This window comes from Protopterus annectens, chromosome 14.part0 (assembly GCF_019279795.1).
Source record: "Protopterus annectens isolate FY-2018-M chromosome 14.part0, PAN1.0, whole genome shotgun sequence".
In the NCBI taxonomy this organism is placed as follows: domain Eukaryota; kingdom Metazoa; phylum Chordata; order Ceratodontiformes; family Protopteridae; genus Protopterus; species Protopterus annectens.
Genome location: NC_056748.1, coordinates 390,050,532 through 390,069,403, shown reverse-complemented (window position 1 = coordinate 390,069,403; position 18,872 = coordinate 390,050,532). Strand labels below are relative to the sequence as shown.

Sequence of the window (18,872 nt, the reverse complement as noted above, 5' to 3'; positions counted from 1 at the left end):
CCTTTAGGAACTATCACAGTTCACACGGACAACATGTCCGTAGTATGGTGTATCAACAAACAGGGCGGGACCAAGTCCTATCCTCTGTGTCGAGAAGCTCTCAGACTTTGGCAATGGGTGATCTCCTCTCAGCGGTTTCTGATAGCAACGCATATCCCCGGGAAAACCAACATCATAGCGGACAGGTTGAGCAGAGCTATAATCATGCCTCACGAGTGGTCTCTCAAACAATCTATAGCGGAAGAGATTTTTCAGAAGTGGGGCCCTCCTTGCTGCGACCTTTTTGCTACACCCCAAAACAGCAAATGCCCAGACTTCTTCTCTCTCTTTCCACTTCCAGGCCATCCCCCCAGAGACGCTCTAACCCAGGATTGGCCCCGGGGACTTATTTATGCTTTTCCCCCTTTTCCGTTGATTCCTCAAGTGCTTCAGAAAGCTACCGACTTGAGAGCCAAGCTGATTCTCATTGCTCCTTACTGGCCTCGACAAATTTGGTTCCCGTTCCTTCATCGACATCTCGTAGTGCAGCCTTGGCATCTGGACCCAGTTCCAGATGATCTGACCCACCAGTCGGGTCAACTGCACCGGTCCATTCGTTCCCTCAACCTCACTGCTTGGTTGCTCCACTTCCTTCCTTAGCCAGGCTTCCTATGATCTCTAATCCCATTAGGGATATCATAGTAGCTTCTCTAAAGTCCTCTACCAGAAGGATTTACTCTAGCAAATGGCAACGTTTTTCCTTTTGGGCAAGGTCTAAGAACATAGATCCCTTTACTGCCCCTATTCAGTCAGTTTTGGACTTCCTAGCTGAAAATTTTCACTCTGGTTCTTCTTCTTCCACAGTTAAAGTCCAGCTGGCAGCAATCTCGAATTTTCATGTCGGATTTGCAGGCCAGAACATTATCTCTCTCAAACTTTGCAAAGCCTTTCTCCGAGGGATCTTCCTACTTAAACCCCCTGTTAGGGATCCTCCACCGCAGTGGGATCTAAATTTAGTGCTGGCATCCTTAATACTTTGAACCGGCTGCTACATGCTCGTTAAAATTTCTCTCTTGGAAGACACTCTTTCTAGTCGCTATTACTTCGGCTAGAAGGGTGTCTGAACTTCATGCTCTCTGTGTTCGTCCCCCTTACTTGGTCTTCCATAAGGATAGAGTATCTTTGAGAACTAATCCGTCCTTTTTGCCCAAGGTTGCTTCTAAGACAAATTTAAACCAATCTATTGATCTTCCAGTATTTTTTCCCAATTATTCTGACAGGACGGAACAAAAATTGCATTGCCTAGATGTTCATCGCCAACTCAGATATTACTTGGACAGAACAAAGCAATCTAGAAAGTCTGATCAGCTTTTTCTTTCTTATGCTGAAAATAAGAAAGGTCTCCCTGTTTCTAAGGTGACCTTATCCAGATGGCTGTCTTCCACTATTTCTTATATTTATCAGCTTAGGGGCAAACAGCTGATCTCAATACCAAAAGCACATTCTACAAGAGGCCTAGCCACATCTACAGCCTTTCAGGCTAGACTACCCTTAGACACTATTTGTGCAGCAGCCACTTGGGCCTCTCCTCATACCTTCGTCTCGCATTACAAATTGGTTTGGCCTCCAGGGACAGGGCGAGTTTTGGTTCCACAGTTCTCAAGAGTCTGTTCCATTGAGCCACCCAGGATAGAGGTGCTAGGGACACGGTCCCATCCAGCAAGAATGAAGGCGAGATTGACAACTTAACATTTAGAAGTTATGTACCTACCATTACGTTCCATGTTAGTTGTCTTCTCTCGCCTTCTTTCTTGCGTCCCTCCCTCCTGTCCCCCTAGCCTGGACAGACCTTGAACTATCATCTTCTCTGGGAGATTTCTTCCTTGGACACCAGTTAGCTCTGCACTTAGTTACCTGGGTTCCCCTTACAGTTTTTCTCAGGTTAGTTGTTCTTCTTCCCTTGGGGGAAGATAGTACGTATTTTTTCCTCTAGCTACCAAACGAGATCTGGGTAATCTCCGCCTTGCATCATGGGATATGGGGCTGCCTCGAGCTGGTGGAAGTGACTCTTGAGCTTAGCAAGTGCCGAGTCGGAGCCGAGGATCGGCTCCGAACCCATCCAGCAAGAAAGAAGGCGAGAGAAGACAACTAACATGGAACGTTATGGTAGGTACATAACTTCTAATTATAGCCTACCCTTTTGGGGGCACCTGACATCTGGGGCAAGAAAAACTGAAGAAAATGGCGTCAGTGCGCCAGGGGTATATAAGATGCAGCCAATGTCAGGGAAGAGGCGACAGCAACCGACGCCGGACCAGGACTTTGGAATTCAGGCCGCCTGCGGGTAGCCTGCCAGCAGGATAACCCAAGTGTAATGACTGCAACAGTGAATACACTCGAACATCTACATTTATGGTAGGTACACAACTGTACTACTTTTTTTTGTATGGCCGAGTTTATACACTTATGCAAGTGATTGCACAGGGCTGTAGTATAAGCTTCAACGTCCAGCTTGGGGTGGGGTTTGGAATGCATTTATACCTTCACCTAGGAGGGTATAGTTTGCCTTGGTGAATTTTTTAGTCTGAGTTCACCTTTTGTGAGCTCTGGTGTTAGTGCCAACTCAAAGGTGACTGATTTCTGGGCAGTTTTAACTGAGAGTCTGACAGTTATGACAGTGCATCTGTTTGACATTTTGGTGAGGCCCAGATCCAGAATGTTTGTTTCCATTGTCAGAGTATAGACAATTTGTTCCAGGGCATTTGCGTTAATAAAGTCAAGGAACTTTTACACTAGCAAGTTAGGGCTAGCATAGGTTTCCCACTTGATGGTGGGATAATTGAAATCCCCCATAGCCAGTGTATTCTGTAAAATTTGGATAGTCTCCAGTTTTATCAAGTAGGCTTTGCGGGTGTCATAAGCCATGGAAGGGGATCTGTAACTGCTGTGACTTGAATGGGGGTCTTACCCACTGTAAACTGGACCAGGAGTAACTCCATGGAGTTGTCCAGTCTAACTAGACTTGAGGTGAATTTGTCTGTAATATAGATTGAAACACCACCTCCTTTTGTTTTCACATGTTCATTTTGTGATTTAAAGGTATGGAAGGCATTGTAGCCTTGCAAGGCCGGGGTAATGTCTGAGGCCTTGAACCAGGTTTCTGTGACTGCACATACATCTACATCTTCTAGTGATAGAAGTGCTTCCAGAGAGTGCAGTTTTTGGTTTCAGCTGCTAGCATTTAGCAGCATGACCCTTATTTTGTTCTGATTGGTTAATTTCACATCTGTAATGTTGTTTTCAAGACTTTGCCTAAAAAAGACACTATTAGGGAGGCAAGAGCGTTTGCCAGTAGCCTAAAGCCTAGAGATGCCAGGTGGAAACCGTATCTGGCAAAGCAGCGAGGTTTCTCGACTGTGGCTTCCCAGGCTGACAGGAACTGGATCCCCTTTGAGTGACACCAAAAACTGAGCCAGTTACTGAAATCAGTCCTTTTTTTATTTATACGTTGGCATCATTCTAGGTGAGGGTAGTGTGTTGCACAAGGCTAGGGACGTACCTGCCTGAGAGAGACACTCAGATAGCTCAACCATGTCTGTCTTCATATAGTCCAGTGAAGTACATTTCTGGTCATTCACACCAACATGAACTATACATGAACTATGAGAGTCATAATGGTACTTGTTGAGAGACCTTAGTGCATGTGTGGTCTGACAAATCCTGGCACTGGACAGACAGATGACTGTGACTTTGTCCAACCTGTTGAGTCGAACATCGGCGTGTCTCACTATTGAGTCTCCAGTGACAAGAACATTTTTTTTGAGTGTCATGCCTTACTGGCGTGGTGGGTGAGATACTGGTGTTGCTGTTTGTCATGGGTGCTGTGGGGACTGTGCAAGTTGTAGCAGTCTTGTGTTTTGTAGGTCTCTGGTGTTTTGGTAAGTTTTTCGAGAGAACTTCTGTACAGGTGTATTTACGTGTTTGATGTGTAGTATGTGTATGAGTAGTGGCACTATGAGCATATGCAGTGGTGGGTGAGTTGTGACAACCTTACTGTTTTGGGTGAGAGAGCATGGATTCTAGATTCTTGGTGTAAATACATCTCTCACACACTACTAGAGTGTGTTATTAGTAGACGGTTGTCTGTGTACATGAGGCAATTGCTACACTGCCTCAAAAGACCCAAGTCAACAAGATTGGCAGGAGAAGCAAGGGTAATCCAACTGTCCATAATGCTAGTTTGAAGACTGTTGTCACTAGGGGTGGCTATTCAGAATTGATCACGGAAGATCTCAATGAATGAATGGTATTTCTGTCTGGGTTTCAGGGAAAATTTGCTGAATTTAACTGTCTGGCTTTGGCACACAACTGCGAGGCAGTGAGAGGTGCTGCACGGCGCAGAAACAAGCAGAAGTCTGATCAAAAGCATGGCCTAAATACCAGAGTTAAGAGCTTTAAAAAACTTTCCAAAGGACTAATGAGGATTCTTATTCCAAGCCATATCTTAGCAATCTGTGGGTCACTCTGTATGTCATATGTGAAACCCATAGCTCATACTTAGTCCTATTGGAGATGCTCACCATTCAGCCAAGTACCATAATCATAGGGGGACTTTAATTGACTCTGTATAACCTGGAAATCCTACATGACCCCAGATTTGCTGGCACAGAGATTCCTAGACTTTGTAAGCATACACCCTGTACCAGTTAGTGCATATGCCTAATAGATGTACAGACATATTGGACCTGGTACTCACAAATATTGGAGAATGCTACCCCCCCCCCCCCCCCCACACACACACACACACACACACACTGTTAAGTCCTCTCTGGTAAGGTCAGACCACAAATGTCTCCTTCGAAATAAGAATCAGTTCTGTAACCCCAGCAAACCCTGTAACAGTTAGAAACTGTTCCAAGGCAAATTACCTTTTATTAAGAAATAACCTGTCAATCAAGACAGCACAGCTGCCTGTACATATTTATCCACAGAAACTCTGCACAGCCATGTTAGTGATTGCATAGGGGATGCTGTGTCTACCAGAAGTAAGCCCAAAACTGACTCAAAAAATAAACCCCTTGGTGGAATCCAAAAGTAAACGTGTTGTACAAAGAAAGAAAAAGTCATCGTTAAAATTAGATAAAGTAACACCAAAAAAGACTAAAAATTCCCTCATCAGACTAATTAGACAACTAAGAGGGCTAATTAAATGCAACAAAGTAAATTTTGAGGTAAAGGTAGCATCCCAGGTCAAGGGCAGTCATAAGGTTGTCTTTAGCAATGTCCAAAACCTCAAAGGCAGTACACATCAGTGTGCCAGACCGTTTGTAAATTGAGCCATGCTAATGCAGCCTGGAGAGTATAACAAGTATTCTGGTTGATGAATACAACTCCATAGTTTTAGTGGTGCCTTTCACACACCAGAGAATGTTTCTTGTTTTATGGGCTTTGAGATTTAACAGCTACAAAAACAACCACAGTCACGTACCTGCTGTTTAACTTTTGTTGGTAGTTCTGGAGTGATGGGTAGTGCCCATTAATCCTCTTGACAGATCTTCCTTTTGTACAGCCAAGCCCAAGTCCATCACAGATCTTGATGGTAGACAATTTGGCTTTGGTCTGGGGAGCTGGGCTCCTATTGGCTCCCATACAGTGCAAAGTTTGTGCTCTCTCTCTCTCTCTCTTCGTGGAGAAACATCAGCATCAGCAAGGTGATAGTCAGGGCAGTAGTTAAATTCCTTAAATTTTAGGAGTGACCGCTGCCTATGACCTCTATAAACAAGCAATAAGCCCATGTTTGTATCCACTTTGAGGAGTGGTGCCATATATAGGGGTATCCTTCTTGTCTCAGTTCTTGTCCCCAAGAAGGTGAACAAACTGACAGATGTTCCAAGTCTGAGGTGCAGTTCTTTCCAGGAACTTCAGTTGTAGAGGTTTTACCTAGTCAGAGTCTTCTGGAAATTGGTTACTCTGAATATTGACTCTGTTGCCTTTGGGAATAACAATTCTTTGCCATTTTTTGGTGCATCAGGGCAAAGAGGAGCTAGTGTAGATGAGTTCTCTTTATTGTTGTGTGGAAGGTTTCTGTAAACATTCTTAATTCCTCATCTGCTTGAAATATTCATGGAATTAAACCAAAACCGTCTCTTGTTGCCCAGTGGTGGCTGAGAAAGACCATTGCAAGCTATAAGGTCCCTTTGTACAGAAAATGCTCAGTCCTTTTAAGGATGTTCTCAGGGTTAAGAGGATGGTCAGCTTTGCCTCAAGCTTAAATTTTGATGTAGCCCCCCCATTTCAAACAGTCATTCAAGATGGTTTCTCGTTTATTACTTGAGCTGCCACAGAGTGCTTTTTAAGTAGAACAGTACCTTGTGATTCCCTAGTTGGTCATTCTGCAAGTGATTTTTACATATCTTATTCACTTGTTTGATCGATACTTGATTTATTTTATACATGAGTGCACGTGTTGGGTATTTTCCATGCATCGCAACCTTGAGGAGGGAAAGATTGTGATCCACTACCTGCTGGGCAGGCAGTTTCTGAAAGGAGTGCTACAACTCCATCTTCTATTTTGGAGCCCATCCTTCCATAGGACCTGAACTTCATGGCTCTTACCATTTGAGCCAGCTGCCTTGATGGCACTGGAGGTAATTTTTTAGAAAGTGCTTTTTGATGTCTTTTACTTCTTGGCAGATATTGGTGCTTCAAGCCATTATGATCATGAAACTTCTCTTAACCCAAGACACGTTGTCCCCCAGGTTAAACCCTCGTTTCTTCATAAAGATGGTTTTAAAGATTTCCTGATTTAGGCAACCTCCTGTGTTTGCTTTGCATTAACAAAAAATGGAACAGCGAGAGTTCTTCTCACTCTGTGTCCCAGCAACTCTGGCATTAGCTGCGGAAGGGTGTATGACCTTAGTAGGGCTGCTCAGTTCATCTGCTGTGTGATGAGGATTTACAGTTATGAAAGTAATACTTTACTAAGTGGACAGCCAAATCAACAGATTCAAGTAGACAACGGTTTACAATACAATAATCTTCTTTCGGCTTTTCCCGTTTAGGGGTCGCCACAGCGGATCACCTGTCCGCTCATGATTGGCAGAGGAGTTTTACTGTGTCGAGTTGCCAGCCTGGCACCCAACCTTCCACAGAAGGCACACGTATGCACGCACTCACTCCTAGGGACAATTTGGAGTGTCCAATCCACCTGCAGCATGTCTTTGGGATGTGGAAGGAAACCGGAGCACCTGGAGGAAACCCATGTGACCACAGGGAGGACATGCAGACTCTGCACAGAAGGCACCCCAGCCAAGGATCGAACCGGAGAACCTCTTGCTGTGAGGCTGCTACAATAAGTAAAAATTTAAAAAACATAGATGGCAAACTTGTTTATTGCAGAAACAGAAATCTGCTAAAGACTAGTGGTTTAGGATAAAACTGTAGTAACATCAGTATCATTAATTTTGCCAACAGTGTGTTGTAATGTTTTGGTCCTTCTTGGACACTTACACCAATAATTATTCTCTCATTCACAAGGGGAGTCGGGCCACATTTAGGAAGGCAATAGAGCAGGACCTGACCATTTGAGTTCTGCTCATCTGCATTTCTCCAGTTCCTCTTTGCCTGGTGGTTTTGCTTAGATTCAGCCCATTTTAGAGACCCTCAAGGAGGACTTTGACGTTAGAACTTCATTCTTTGGTCAAGTCAAGATTCCTTCCTTCCTTCCTTCTCTTCATCTCCCTGCTGACAGGCAGTGTTCTACCAGCTGTTTCTGTTGTGGAGTTCCATGCAAGTCTGACAAGTATGCATTTCGTACTAAACAAGACTACCTAATCTTTATTATAATTTATTAATGTGCAAAAAAGTGCTCACTGGTGTTTAGGGAATGAATGGAGTGTCCCATTGAAGAGTACAAATTGGTAGCTATGTTATGTTGTGGTATACATCTGCTAGGTATATGGTGTTGCCATACGCAAGATTCTGCTGAACAGAAAAATGACAGACCCTGATTAATGCAGAAGGAGTGCTCAAACCTTATGAGCCATCAAAACAGGACGTCTTAGCAACTGATGTTTTAAGAATATATATATTTTTCTTTTTTAACAAGAAAACTAATTATATGTTTATTTATTTACTAGATGAGCAAGTTCAACAATGATCCAGAAGTTTTCATCTTTTTACTAAGTACTAGAGCTGGTGGACTTGGCATTAACTTAACCGCAGCAGATACTGTCATCATATATGATAGTGACTGGGTAATTCATTTATTTTGTTATATTTATTTCTGAAAAAAGTTTTATTAAATTTAAATATTGCTTCAAAGTCATTATTGTTTGCTACTTTATTTTCCACAGCTGAGTGGTCTTTTGACAGATGTTTGTAACTTCCACTGCTGTCTGTCAAAGGCATGCATGTTTCCTGGAAGAAGAGTACAAAATTCACAGCTAATTTAGTTATGCTTTGCTTATTAAACCAGTAAAATGGCCTTGCTGTCTTAATTGAGGCAAGTGAAAATTCATGTGGTTTGCATATTATATCTAGTCTTTTGAGACTAACATGAGGTTGTATAGATTCATGTGGCAATCAAACCAGAGTGAATGCCTTCCTTTCTTGGCTAGCATGCTGTAAGTGTTGTCATTTTAAAAGTGGAATTGTTGAAAGAAAATGTAAAATATTTGTTGTGTGTGTGTACACATTTGCATATTATGATATTGGTACCCTGGCTATGTAAAACAAATGGAGGTGGAGCAGAAATAAGGCATATGATAAATATTCAAAATGGAGGTGAAGTTAATCTCCTGAATTGAGAAGGATGGACTCTCCTCCCAACTTGCCATTTAAAAGAAAGACGGAGATGTTCTTCGTGTTTCACTGTTGCAGTCATCACATTTGGGTTATCTGCCTGCAGGTAGCCGTCAGTCGACCTGAATATCATTGGGATTTCTGCGTTGGATGCTGTCGCATCTTCCATGATGTCAGGACGTCATGGGTATAAATCATGCAGCCGATGCCATTACATCAGTCTTTCTTGCCGTACAGTGTCCAAAGCAGAAGCAGTTTGCCAGTGCCGGTCGGCCACCTCCTGAAATTTTCGTTTTTCGAGTTTCAGACCTGAAGTTTTCTAAAAGATAAGTACCCTATTGGGGATCCTTTTTTCTTGCTCTAACCGATGTCAGAAAAAGTTAATAATTGTCTTGCCTGTGGAAAGCAAATACCTCACAGAGATTTTAATTCTTACTGCGTCATCTGTTTAGGCCCAGACCACAATGTTCCTCCCTGCCGGTTTTGTGCCTTGTTCAACGCCTGAACTATTCATCGTCGGGCTATTTTTGTCGCTAAATTCTTTTGCTCTCATTCTCCATATTCCAAAATGGCTTTGATAAGCCATCCGACTACCGATCTTCCGAAAAAACGTAAGGATAAAGACAGAGACCACATAGGCTGGTACTCAGTGAGGCGTCTTCGCAGTCCCTGATACCCGCTTCTACAGATTCACAGGCCTCTGCTGAGACCCTTTCGGAGTCTGGTGTGCCGCGAGTTGCTTCTTCAACTATGGAACCTGTGAATGCCTCCACCTTGGATGGGTCCGGAGCCGCTGTGCAGGCACTGGCTTTTGAGGATGTATTCCAACCTTCTGATGTTTGTATTGAACCAACATCTTTGTTTTTAACTAAAACTACCGAGTTTCTCAGGTCCAGAGTTCGCACTTCACCTAGAAAACCTACGACCAAAGCGCATGCTCAAGCTCCCATGCCATGAAAACAAATGCTTAGAATGGCTGAAGACCTTATAACTTTAATTAGGGGAAGCTAGCCTTTCCCCTCTGTAAGACAAAAGATTGATTTTCTTTCTGATTCTACAGACCGTGAGCCTGATGACTCTCTGATCCCTCTGATTACCAGGACATTCCCTTATATACCTATGAGGATTCAGATGCAGAGGATTCCATCCCCTCTGCCTCCCCTCCAGAGGACTTTTCTTTTGGTGAAACCTTGTGTACCTTAAGAGAGCATTTCTGCTGGGAACGTCAGGACTACCCACAGTCCAAAGAGACTCGGAGAATTTTTAGACTTGCCACAGCACAAGCCTCTAGCTATACCCCCTGTTCTGGAGATTGTAAATTATGTCTTCTTGGAATCCAGCCTTACCCCTGATACCTTGCCTCCAAAGACCAGGAAACCTGACAGGTACTATAGAGTAACTGACTCTCACAAGTTTCTCTTTAAGAAATCTTATTGCGGATCTAGAGACCATTTCCCAGGGACCTAAAGGCATTAAGGCTACAATAGCCAAAAGCCCTACCCCTTCGGACAGGGACTCTAGGGCTTTAGACAGATGGGGTAAGAAGATATACACCTCTGCTACTCTTGCCATCAGGGTTTAAATTGCCTGATATTCATCGTGTTACACTGCTGCAGTCATCACACTAGGGTTATTTTGCCGTCAGGCGGTCCCGCAGTCGGCCAGAGTTCCAAAGTCTTAGTCCGGCGTCGGTTGCTGTCGCTTCTTCCCTGACGTCAGTGCGCCAGGGGTATATAAGATGCAGCCGATGCCATTTTCTTCAGTCTTTTTTGCCGTGCGGTGCCCGAAGCAGAAGCAGTTCACAAGTGCCGGTCGGCCGACTCCTGAGATTTTTGAAGTCGAATTTCAGATCCGAAGTCTTCAATAAAGCTAAGTACCCCGTTGGGGAAACTTTTTTCTTTCCTCAGACCGATGTCAGAAAAAGTTAATAATTGTATTTCTTGTGGGAAGCAAATACCTCATAAGGACTTCCACTCTTACTGTATTCCATGCCTAGGCCCTGATCACGACTTCACTAGTTGTCGGTTTTGTGCTAGATTTAACAAACGCACTATAAAAAGATGTTTTGATTTTGCTTTACACTACTTTGGGTGAAGGTTCAATTATACTATGCCATCGGATCAGCCGACGACCTCAATACCTAAAAACCGCAGACAAAGATAATGACAGGCATCCGAGGTCCAAAACTGACAACGAAACCTCTTCTAAGTCAGTCGCCGGTTCTCAGTGAGGCGCTTTCGCAGCCCCTGACACCCGCTACCTCAGAGCCACAGGCCGCTTCCGACTCCCATGTAGAGACAGCTAGGCCTCTGGAAACTCAAGGTATTGGGCGTACGGAAACTAATCCTTCAGATGGGTCTGGAGCCGCTGAGCAGGCATCGGCTTCTGAGGGTGTTTTCAGACCTTCACAGCTTACCATTAAAACAACAGCCAAGACAAAGGTACCATTAAAGACAAAGAAACAAGTTCAGCATTCTTCTGGACAGTCCTCCATGCCTAATAAACAGATGCTTAAAATGGCCGAAGACCTCATTACTCTAATCAGGGGTTCCCATCCCCCTCCTGAGAAAAGGCCTAGGCAGGATACAGACTGTGACTCCTCTAATCAGGTTTCCATTTCCTATGATTCCTCTTCAGACCAGGGATACTCTCTACCCCCCCCATGAGGACTCTGATGCTGAAGAATCTATCCCTTCATCCTCTCCTCCTGAGGATTATTCTTTTGGGGAAACTTTACATACCATGAGGGAGCATTTCCATTGGGAAAGTCAGGATTACTCAGAATCCAAGAAAAGGCTCAGGGATTTCCTCTTATTGCTTCAGCACAGGCCCCTGGCTATTCCGCCTGTGCTAGATATTGTGGATGATGTGTTCTCTGAATCCAGCCTATCTCCTGACTCTTTGCCCCCTGCTCCAGCCAAGCCAGATAGGTATTATAGAGTCCCTGACTCTCACAAGTTTCTTTACAAAAACCCTTCTGCTGATCCAGAAACTATTTCCCAGGGTCCAAAAGGGGTTAAGGCTTCCATTGCAAAAAATCCAGTACCCTCTGACGGCGATTCCAGAGCTTTGGATAGATGGGGGAAGAAAGTATACACGTCTGCAACTTTAGCAGTGAGAGCTTTAAATTGCCAGTTTCACATGCTTAAGTACCAACAATATTTAATGGCTCGGTTAAAACAGAAAATGGTTGCAAGCTCAGAAGCTCCTGATTGTAAAGAAATGCAGGATTTATTGCACGCAGTTGAACAGGTGGGAAAACATACTCTGCAATGTGGTTTTGATTCTTTAGAGGCCTCTTGTAGAGCCGCAGTTACAGGTTCTGTTATTCGAAGACATGCTTGGTTAAAAGAACAGAGTTTACCTGATCATGTTAAGGCAAAATTATTGGATGCTCCTTTACAGCATGATACCTTGTTTGGTGTTAAGGCAGAAGAGGTGTTAAAGAAAGTTGAGGATAAAGCTAAATCTATGCAAACATTCAAGGATCTCATACAGGTACAGCCACCTCGCTTTAGCAGAAATTGGCCAACAAAGAATTGGTCCTTTCTGGTATCAGGCCACAGAGAGGCAGATACAGACACCCAAGAGGCAGATCTCAACCCCAAGGCTCAAACAGACAACGACAGTGGGGCATCTCAACCCCAAAAGGAGGTGAGGACAAGTCTCAACCATACAGGAAACAGTCACAGTGACTTTCCTCTTCGTACGCCAAGCACGTCCCTCTTGGAAGCCCCCTTAGGGGGGAAGCTAGCACTTTTTTCTCAAAACTGGCAAACAATCACCCAAGACAAATGGGTTCTGAATATTGTGTCTCAAGGCTACAGATCCCACTTTCATACTTTACCAAGGCTAAAAGGAATGCCATACCTGCCACAAAATCAATGGGCAGAGGCATAAAAACAAAATTTCAGCCCTCATGGACATGAGAGCTATTCAGAAAGTATCACAACAGGAGCAAGGACAAGGATTTTACTCAAGGCTCATCCTGGTCCCCAGAAAGGACAAGGCCTGGAGGCCCATACTAGACTTTTCAATTCTGAATACTTACCTGGATATTCCGAAATTCAAAATGTTGACATTACAGCAGCTTTTACCCATGCTGGGCAAGAAGGCTTGGCTTGTTACTCTGGACCTCAAAGAGGCATACCTGCATGTCCCTATCAGACAAAATTGCAGAAGATACCTCAGATTCAAAGCTGGTACAATGCACTACCAATTCTCTGCACTGCCCTTTGGCTTATCTACTGCGCCCAGGGTCTTCACAAAGTGCCTGGCACCAGTAATTGCATTTTGCAGACAAAAAGGAATTCAAATATACCCATACCTGGACGACTGCCTCATTCAAGCAGAGACTAAGGACATTCTTCTACAGCATCTGACGTTTGTAAAAAGGTTGCTAATTTCTCTAGGGTACACAGTAAATGGAAAGAAGTCAAAACTAGTGCCCTCGCAACAGATTACATTCTTGGGTGCCAGCTTAAATACAACGGCCCAGATGGCTTACCTCACGCCAGACAAACAACTTCAACTAACTCAATATTTTCAATTACTGGCAAAAAAGTCCCATCTCCCTGCAAGAAAAATTCTGCAGGCCCTGGGATTCATGGCATCCTGCATACTACTAATACCATATGCCAGACTGCATATGAGGAAATTGCAATGATACCTAAAAAGTGTTTGGACTCAACACTCTCACAGTTTAGAAGCAGTAATACCAGTGATTCCCTGCCTACAACAGGAGTTTCGATGGTGGGCACAGGCATGTCACCTAAACAAGGAGCAGCCTTTTACCCAACCCACAGCCAGGCAAACTCTAACAGATGCTTCGGATTATGCCTGGGGAGCACACATGGCAGGAAAATGCATTCAGGGCAAGTGGACCACAGACCAGATGCATCTTAACATCAATCAAAAAGAGATGTTGACTGTTCAAAATGCCCTAACAGCTTTCAAGGACCTTCTACATCCAGGACAACTATTACTAAAGACAGACAACACTACAGTAATGTGGTACATAAACAAGCAAGGGGGCACACATTCTTATTCCCTATGCAGGCAAGCCATGACCTTGTGGAACACTGCTCTAATGTACCAAGTTCACCTGCAAGCACAATTCCTGCCAGGAAAGAAGAATACTCTGGCAGACGATCTAAGCAGAAATATCATGGACCCTCATGAATGGAAATTGAATCCGCAGATCTTCAGCTTGGTAACGCAAAAATGGGGATGCCCAGACATAGATCTTTTTGACTCCCCACTGAATTGCCAACTACAAAAATTCTGCACAAGGACTTATCACAAACAAGCATGGAAAGTGGATGCTATTCTGTTCGGCTGGAAAAACCTAAAAGTTTATGCCTTCCCACCACTGCCTCTCTTTTCAAAGGTACTCCTAAAAGCAAGACAAGAAAAAACACAAATGATCCTGATTGCTCCAGACTGGCCACGCCAGCACTGGTACCCTATCTTAAGGAACTTGGCTCAGGGCCCACCATGGATTTTGCCTCAACTTCCACACCTTCTAACTCAACAAAACAATCAGATCCTGCACAGTCAGCTCAAAACCCTAAACCTGGCTGCATGTCAGATACATTAGCCAAACAGGCAACACCTCTCTCTAAAGCTGTCATGGATGTCATTTTGGAGGCCAGGAGGCCTAGCACCAGGAAAGCTTACTCAGAAAAATGGAAGAGATTCTGCGCCTGGAACCAGGCTCAAAGCCTTGACCCTCTTGTTCCAAACATTCCTCAGATTTTACAATACTTAACTGAGATGCTGGACAGAGGCCTATCCTTCTCATCAATTAAGATCCATGCCTCTGCCATTTCAGCACATTACAACACGGATCCTCCTTTATTCTCTCACCCCTTGCTAAAGCAGTACCTCAGAGGGGCTAAAAACATAAGACCACCCCGGAGAGCACCAACACCAACTTGGGTCCTCAATTTCGTTTTGGAAAAACTGACCCTGCCACCTTTTGAGCCGGCCAATACAGCCAATCTAAAATTTTTGTCATGGAAAACAGCTCTGCTCCTGGCAGCAACTTCAGCACGGAGTCTCAGAGCTACAGGCATTAATGGCAGTGGAACCTTTTATAATTTTTCATCAAGACAGGGTATCTTTAAGGACAAACCCTTCCTTTATGCCAAAGGTGGTATCCAGTGTGGCTCTTAACCAAACCATCCACTTGCCAACCTTTTATCCAAACCCACAGAATAAAGGGGAGAAACTTCTGCATTCTTTGGACATACGCAGGCAGCTACGCTTCTACTTGGACAAAACAAAAGCTTTCAGGAAAACCGAGCAACTGTTTGTGGCATATGCTGCAGGATCACAGGGCAAGGCTATCTCAAAGCAGACTATATCCAAATGGATAGGACACTGTATTCGGTACTGCTACACACAGCATGGAAAATCAGTCCCAAATAACATCAGACCACATTCCACCAGGGCAACAGCCACTTCAACACTCTTTCTCAGAGGAGTACCTTCCAAGGAAATTTTGGAGGCTGCAACTTTGAGTTCAGTGCACACCTTTACCAAGCATTACCACCTGCCTTTTTACTCTAAATCCAGAGTAGGATGTGTCACTGTAGTTCTGCAGGGCCTCATAGCCAATCCTAACTCTTTATAGACCAGCCACCCAACCTTAGCTTTGGGATTCTACCCAAGTGTGATGACTGCAGCAGTGTAACACGATGAACATAGTACAGTTTTGTACCTACCATAAATGTAGATGTTCGAGTGTTCACACTGCTGCAGTCCAGGTTACCCTCCCTCCATCCCCTCTGAAATAGCTGGACTTATCTATACCTTTCTATCCTATACAACCTTTGGGGTGTATTTGCTGGTAACTGAAGGTATTGTTTTTATTTTATATGTATATTTTTGATTAGCAATATGTATTGCCTACCTACTTGGGGGCACCTGACATCTGGGGCAAGAAAAACTGAAGAAAATGGCGTTGGCTGCATCTTATATACCCCTGGCGCACTGACATCAGGGAAGAAGTGACAGCAACTGACGCCGGACCAAGACTTTGGAATGTGGGCCGACTGTGGGACTGCCTGACGGCAGGATAACCCGAGTGTGATGACTGCAGCAGTGTGAACACTCGAACATCTACATTTATGGTAGGTACAAAACTGTACTTTGTATGTCATCCTGGTGGCAAAAAGGCCTGCTACTAGAAAATCCTATTCAGAAAAGTGGAAAAGATATTGTTCGTGGAGCCAGTCTCAAGGAATGGACACAAATGTGCCCAGCTTACCTCATATACTAGATTACTTAACAGAAATGTTCCACAAAGGCCTATCCCTTCTCTTCAATTAAGATTCATGCCTCTACCGTCTCAGCTCATTATAATACTGAGCCACCCCTCTTCTCTCATCCTCTGGTCAAACAGTTCTTGAGAGGAGCCAAAAAATTTAAGACCCCCCCCCACCAGGAGAGCTCCCACTCCAGCCTGGGACCTTAACTTTGTATTGGGAAAAACTCATGCTTCCACCTTTTGAACTTGCTGCTTCAGCAGAGTTAAAATTCCTCTCCTGGAAAACGGCTTTACTTCTAGCCATCACTTCAGCAAGAAGACTGTCTGAATTGCAGGCCCTTATGGCCATGGCACCCTTCATTGTCTTCTATGCGGGCAGGGTTCCCTCAGGACTAACCCATCATTTAGGCCAAAGGTGGTATCTAGTGTGGCTTTAAACTAATCCTCAGAGTACAAGGGAAAGGATCCTGCACTCCCCTGGACGTACTCAGGCAGCTTAGGTCCTATCTGGACAGGACTAAACCTTTCTGAAAATCTGACCAGCTGCTAGTCAGTTTTGCTACAGGGGCAGAAGGTAAACCATTTCTACATGGATAGCACACTGCATTAATTTCTGCTGCAAACATCATGGGAAACCTGCCCCACAGGGGATCGGTACACATTCCACTAGGGCTACGTCTACCTCTACAGCATTTCTCAGGGGAGTCCCTGCCAGGGACATCCTGGAAGCTGCAACCTGGAGCTCTGTACACACCTTCACCAAGCATAACCACTTGCCTATCTTTTCTAAATCCAGAGCTGGATTTGCTACAGCAGTCTTACAAGGGCCTGCTTGCCAGCCCTAATGCTTCTTGACTGCCTCCACCCATCCTCAGCTGTGGGAATCAACCCAAATGTGATGACTGCAACAGTGAAACACGAAGAACATAGTACAGTTGTGTACACTTACCATAAATGTGGATGTTTGAGTGTATTCACTGTTGCAGTCCTGGTTACCCTCCCTCCAGCCCCTGACTTCTCTTTGCTTCTACCTATCCTTTTTGTTTGGCATACTTTATGTCATTGGTATTTGCTTTTTGCTGGGGCTGTTCCACACCATGTAATTGCTTCCTATTTAAGGGGCTCCTGACATCTGGGGCAAGAAAAACTGATGTAATGACATCGGCTGCATGTTTTATACCCATGACGTCCTGACATCGTGGAAGAAGTGACAGCATCCACCGCAGAAATCCCAAGACTCTGGTATTCAGGCCGACTGAGGGCTACCTGCAGGCAGATAACCCAAATGTGATGACTGCAGCAGCTAATACGCTGGAACATCTACATTTATGGCAAGTGTACACAACTGTACTTTTGTCATGGTGAAGACACAGAAGAGCACAGAAAAAGGCAACCTGGAAGTGAACACAGGTGTTGGTGGAGCTCGGAGGAAAATTGGAGAGACAGCCTAAGGTTGTGACCTTGCCAAGGGGTAAGAATTGGGGTTGACAGAAGAGAGGAAAACAAAACCAGAGAGTTATCCCCAGGCTAGGGAGACCTTTTCAAATATCATTGCAGCTAGTAGTTATGGGCATCTTGAGACCGAGACTGTATAGCTATTGTCTTATGTTCACAGACCTTAAAAAAATAGCATGCAAGAGATGCATATACACAGTTTTACTGGAAGCAAAAATCTTGCATACAAACAAGGTTGTCAAGAGAGCACACACTACATCCACCACAATAGTGCCCAACACATGCACACTCACTACATTCACCACAAATAGTGCCCAACACACAAACACACACACACTACATCCACCACAAATAGTGCCTAGCCCACATGCGTGTGCACATACCAACCAGTGCTAAGGCACTAAAATGCAGTCTTCCTAAACCTCAAAGACCTCCTAAGCCTATAAACTGTAATGCTTATCCTCAGCAATCTGTAAAGTCCTCACCAAAAGCAACACTGTACACCACACACACTCTCACACCCACTGGAGCCCTAGCAGCAAACCCCATAAGACAAGCAAACATACTACCCAAAACTCTTGTCAAAGGGTACTCCATTGTACAACACACAGATGCTCCACTCACAAGACTGAGCAAGCAGAAGATAATGATTAGTTGCTTATCTGGAGCTAGGTTCCGCCAAGTTGAGCAAGTAACCAAGTCACTACATGACAGGTACCAGTATGATTCTAAGATGGTCCATGTTGGCATTAACGACCTGAGACGTACTTCCCTGGATTATATGTAGAAAGACATTGTTGATCTTTCTTAGTGTGGCTCAGGCAGGTATGTGCCTTGCATTGAGTAAAATTCTACCTTCACCAGGGGTATGAACAGAAAACAACTGACTTAGTTTCTGCTGTCTTTCCTGGAGGAAATAAGTATTTGTTAGCATGAGAGGACATAACAGACCACATTACTTTGCAAAGGATGGTCTGCACCTTTCTCCCCTAGAGTTCTGAATATAGGCTAAAAGTTTATCCACCCTCTTAATGCCTTTTTTAGGCAATGCCAAATTAACAAACCTACTAACATAGCAAATAAAACCCAAAGAAGCCTAAACGTGTTACTGCCCAATGCTGGGAGGCCTAGAAGAAATTACAAACCCTACAAGCTTCCCTCACACTGCAGAATATAAATATCTGTGCCATTACTAAGACATGGTTTAAATCTGCAGAAAGTACACGCTTCAGTGCCTTCCACACATTTATACCATCATCAGCATGGTCTATATCAGAACATCGAAATATTAAAACTTCGAATGTTCTGATATCGAACACTATTCAGCAAATGCTAAGAATAGCAAAGCTGCAGAACAGCAAAT

General features: G+C 44.2%; 1 protein-coding gene across 1 annotated transcript in view; it reads left to right on the top strand.

Moving 5' to 3' along the window:
* The window catches only part of HELLS (helicase, lymphoid specific), a gene marked incomplete in the record, with an annotated part of 1,428,613 nt that overhangs the window by 1,184,991 nt on the left and 224,750 nt on the right, over window positions 1–18,872 (top strand). Inside the window, 1 exon segment of the mRNA XM_044056152.1 lies at window positions 8,118–8,234. Coding sequence (XP_043912087.1) covers window positions 8,118–8,234 — 117 coding nt within the window.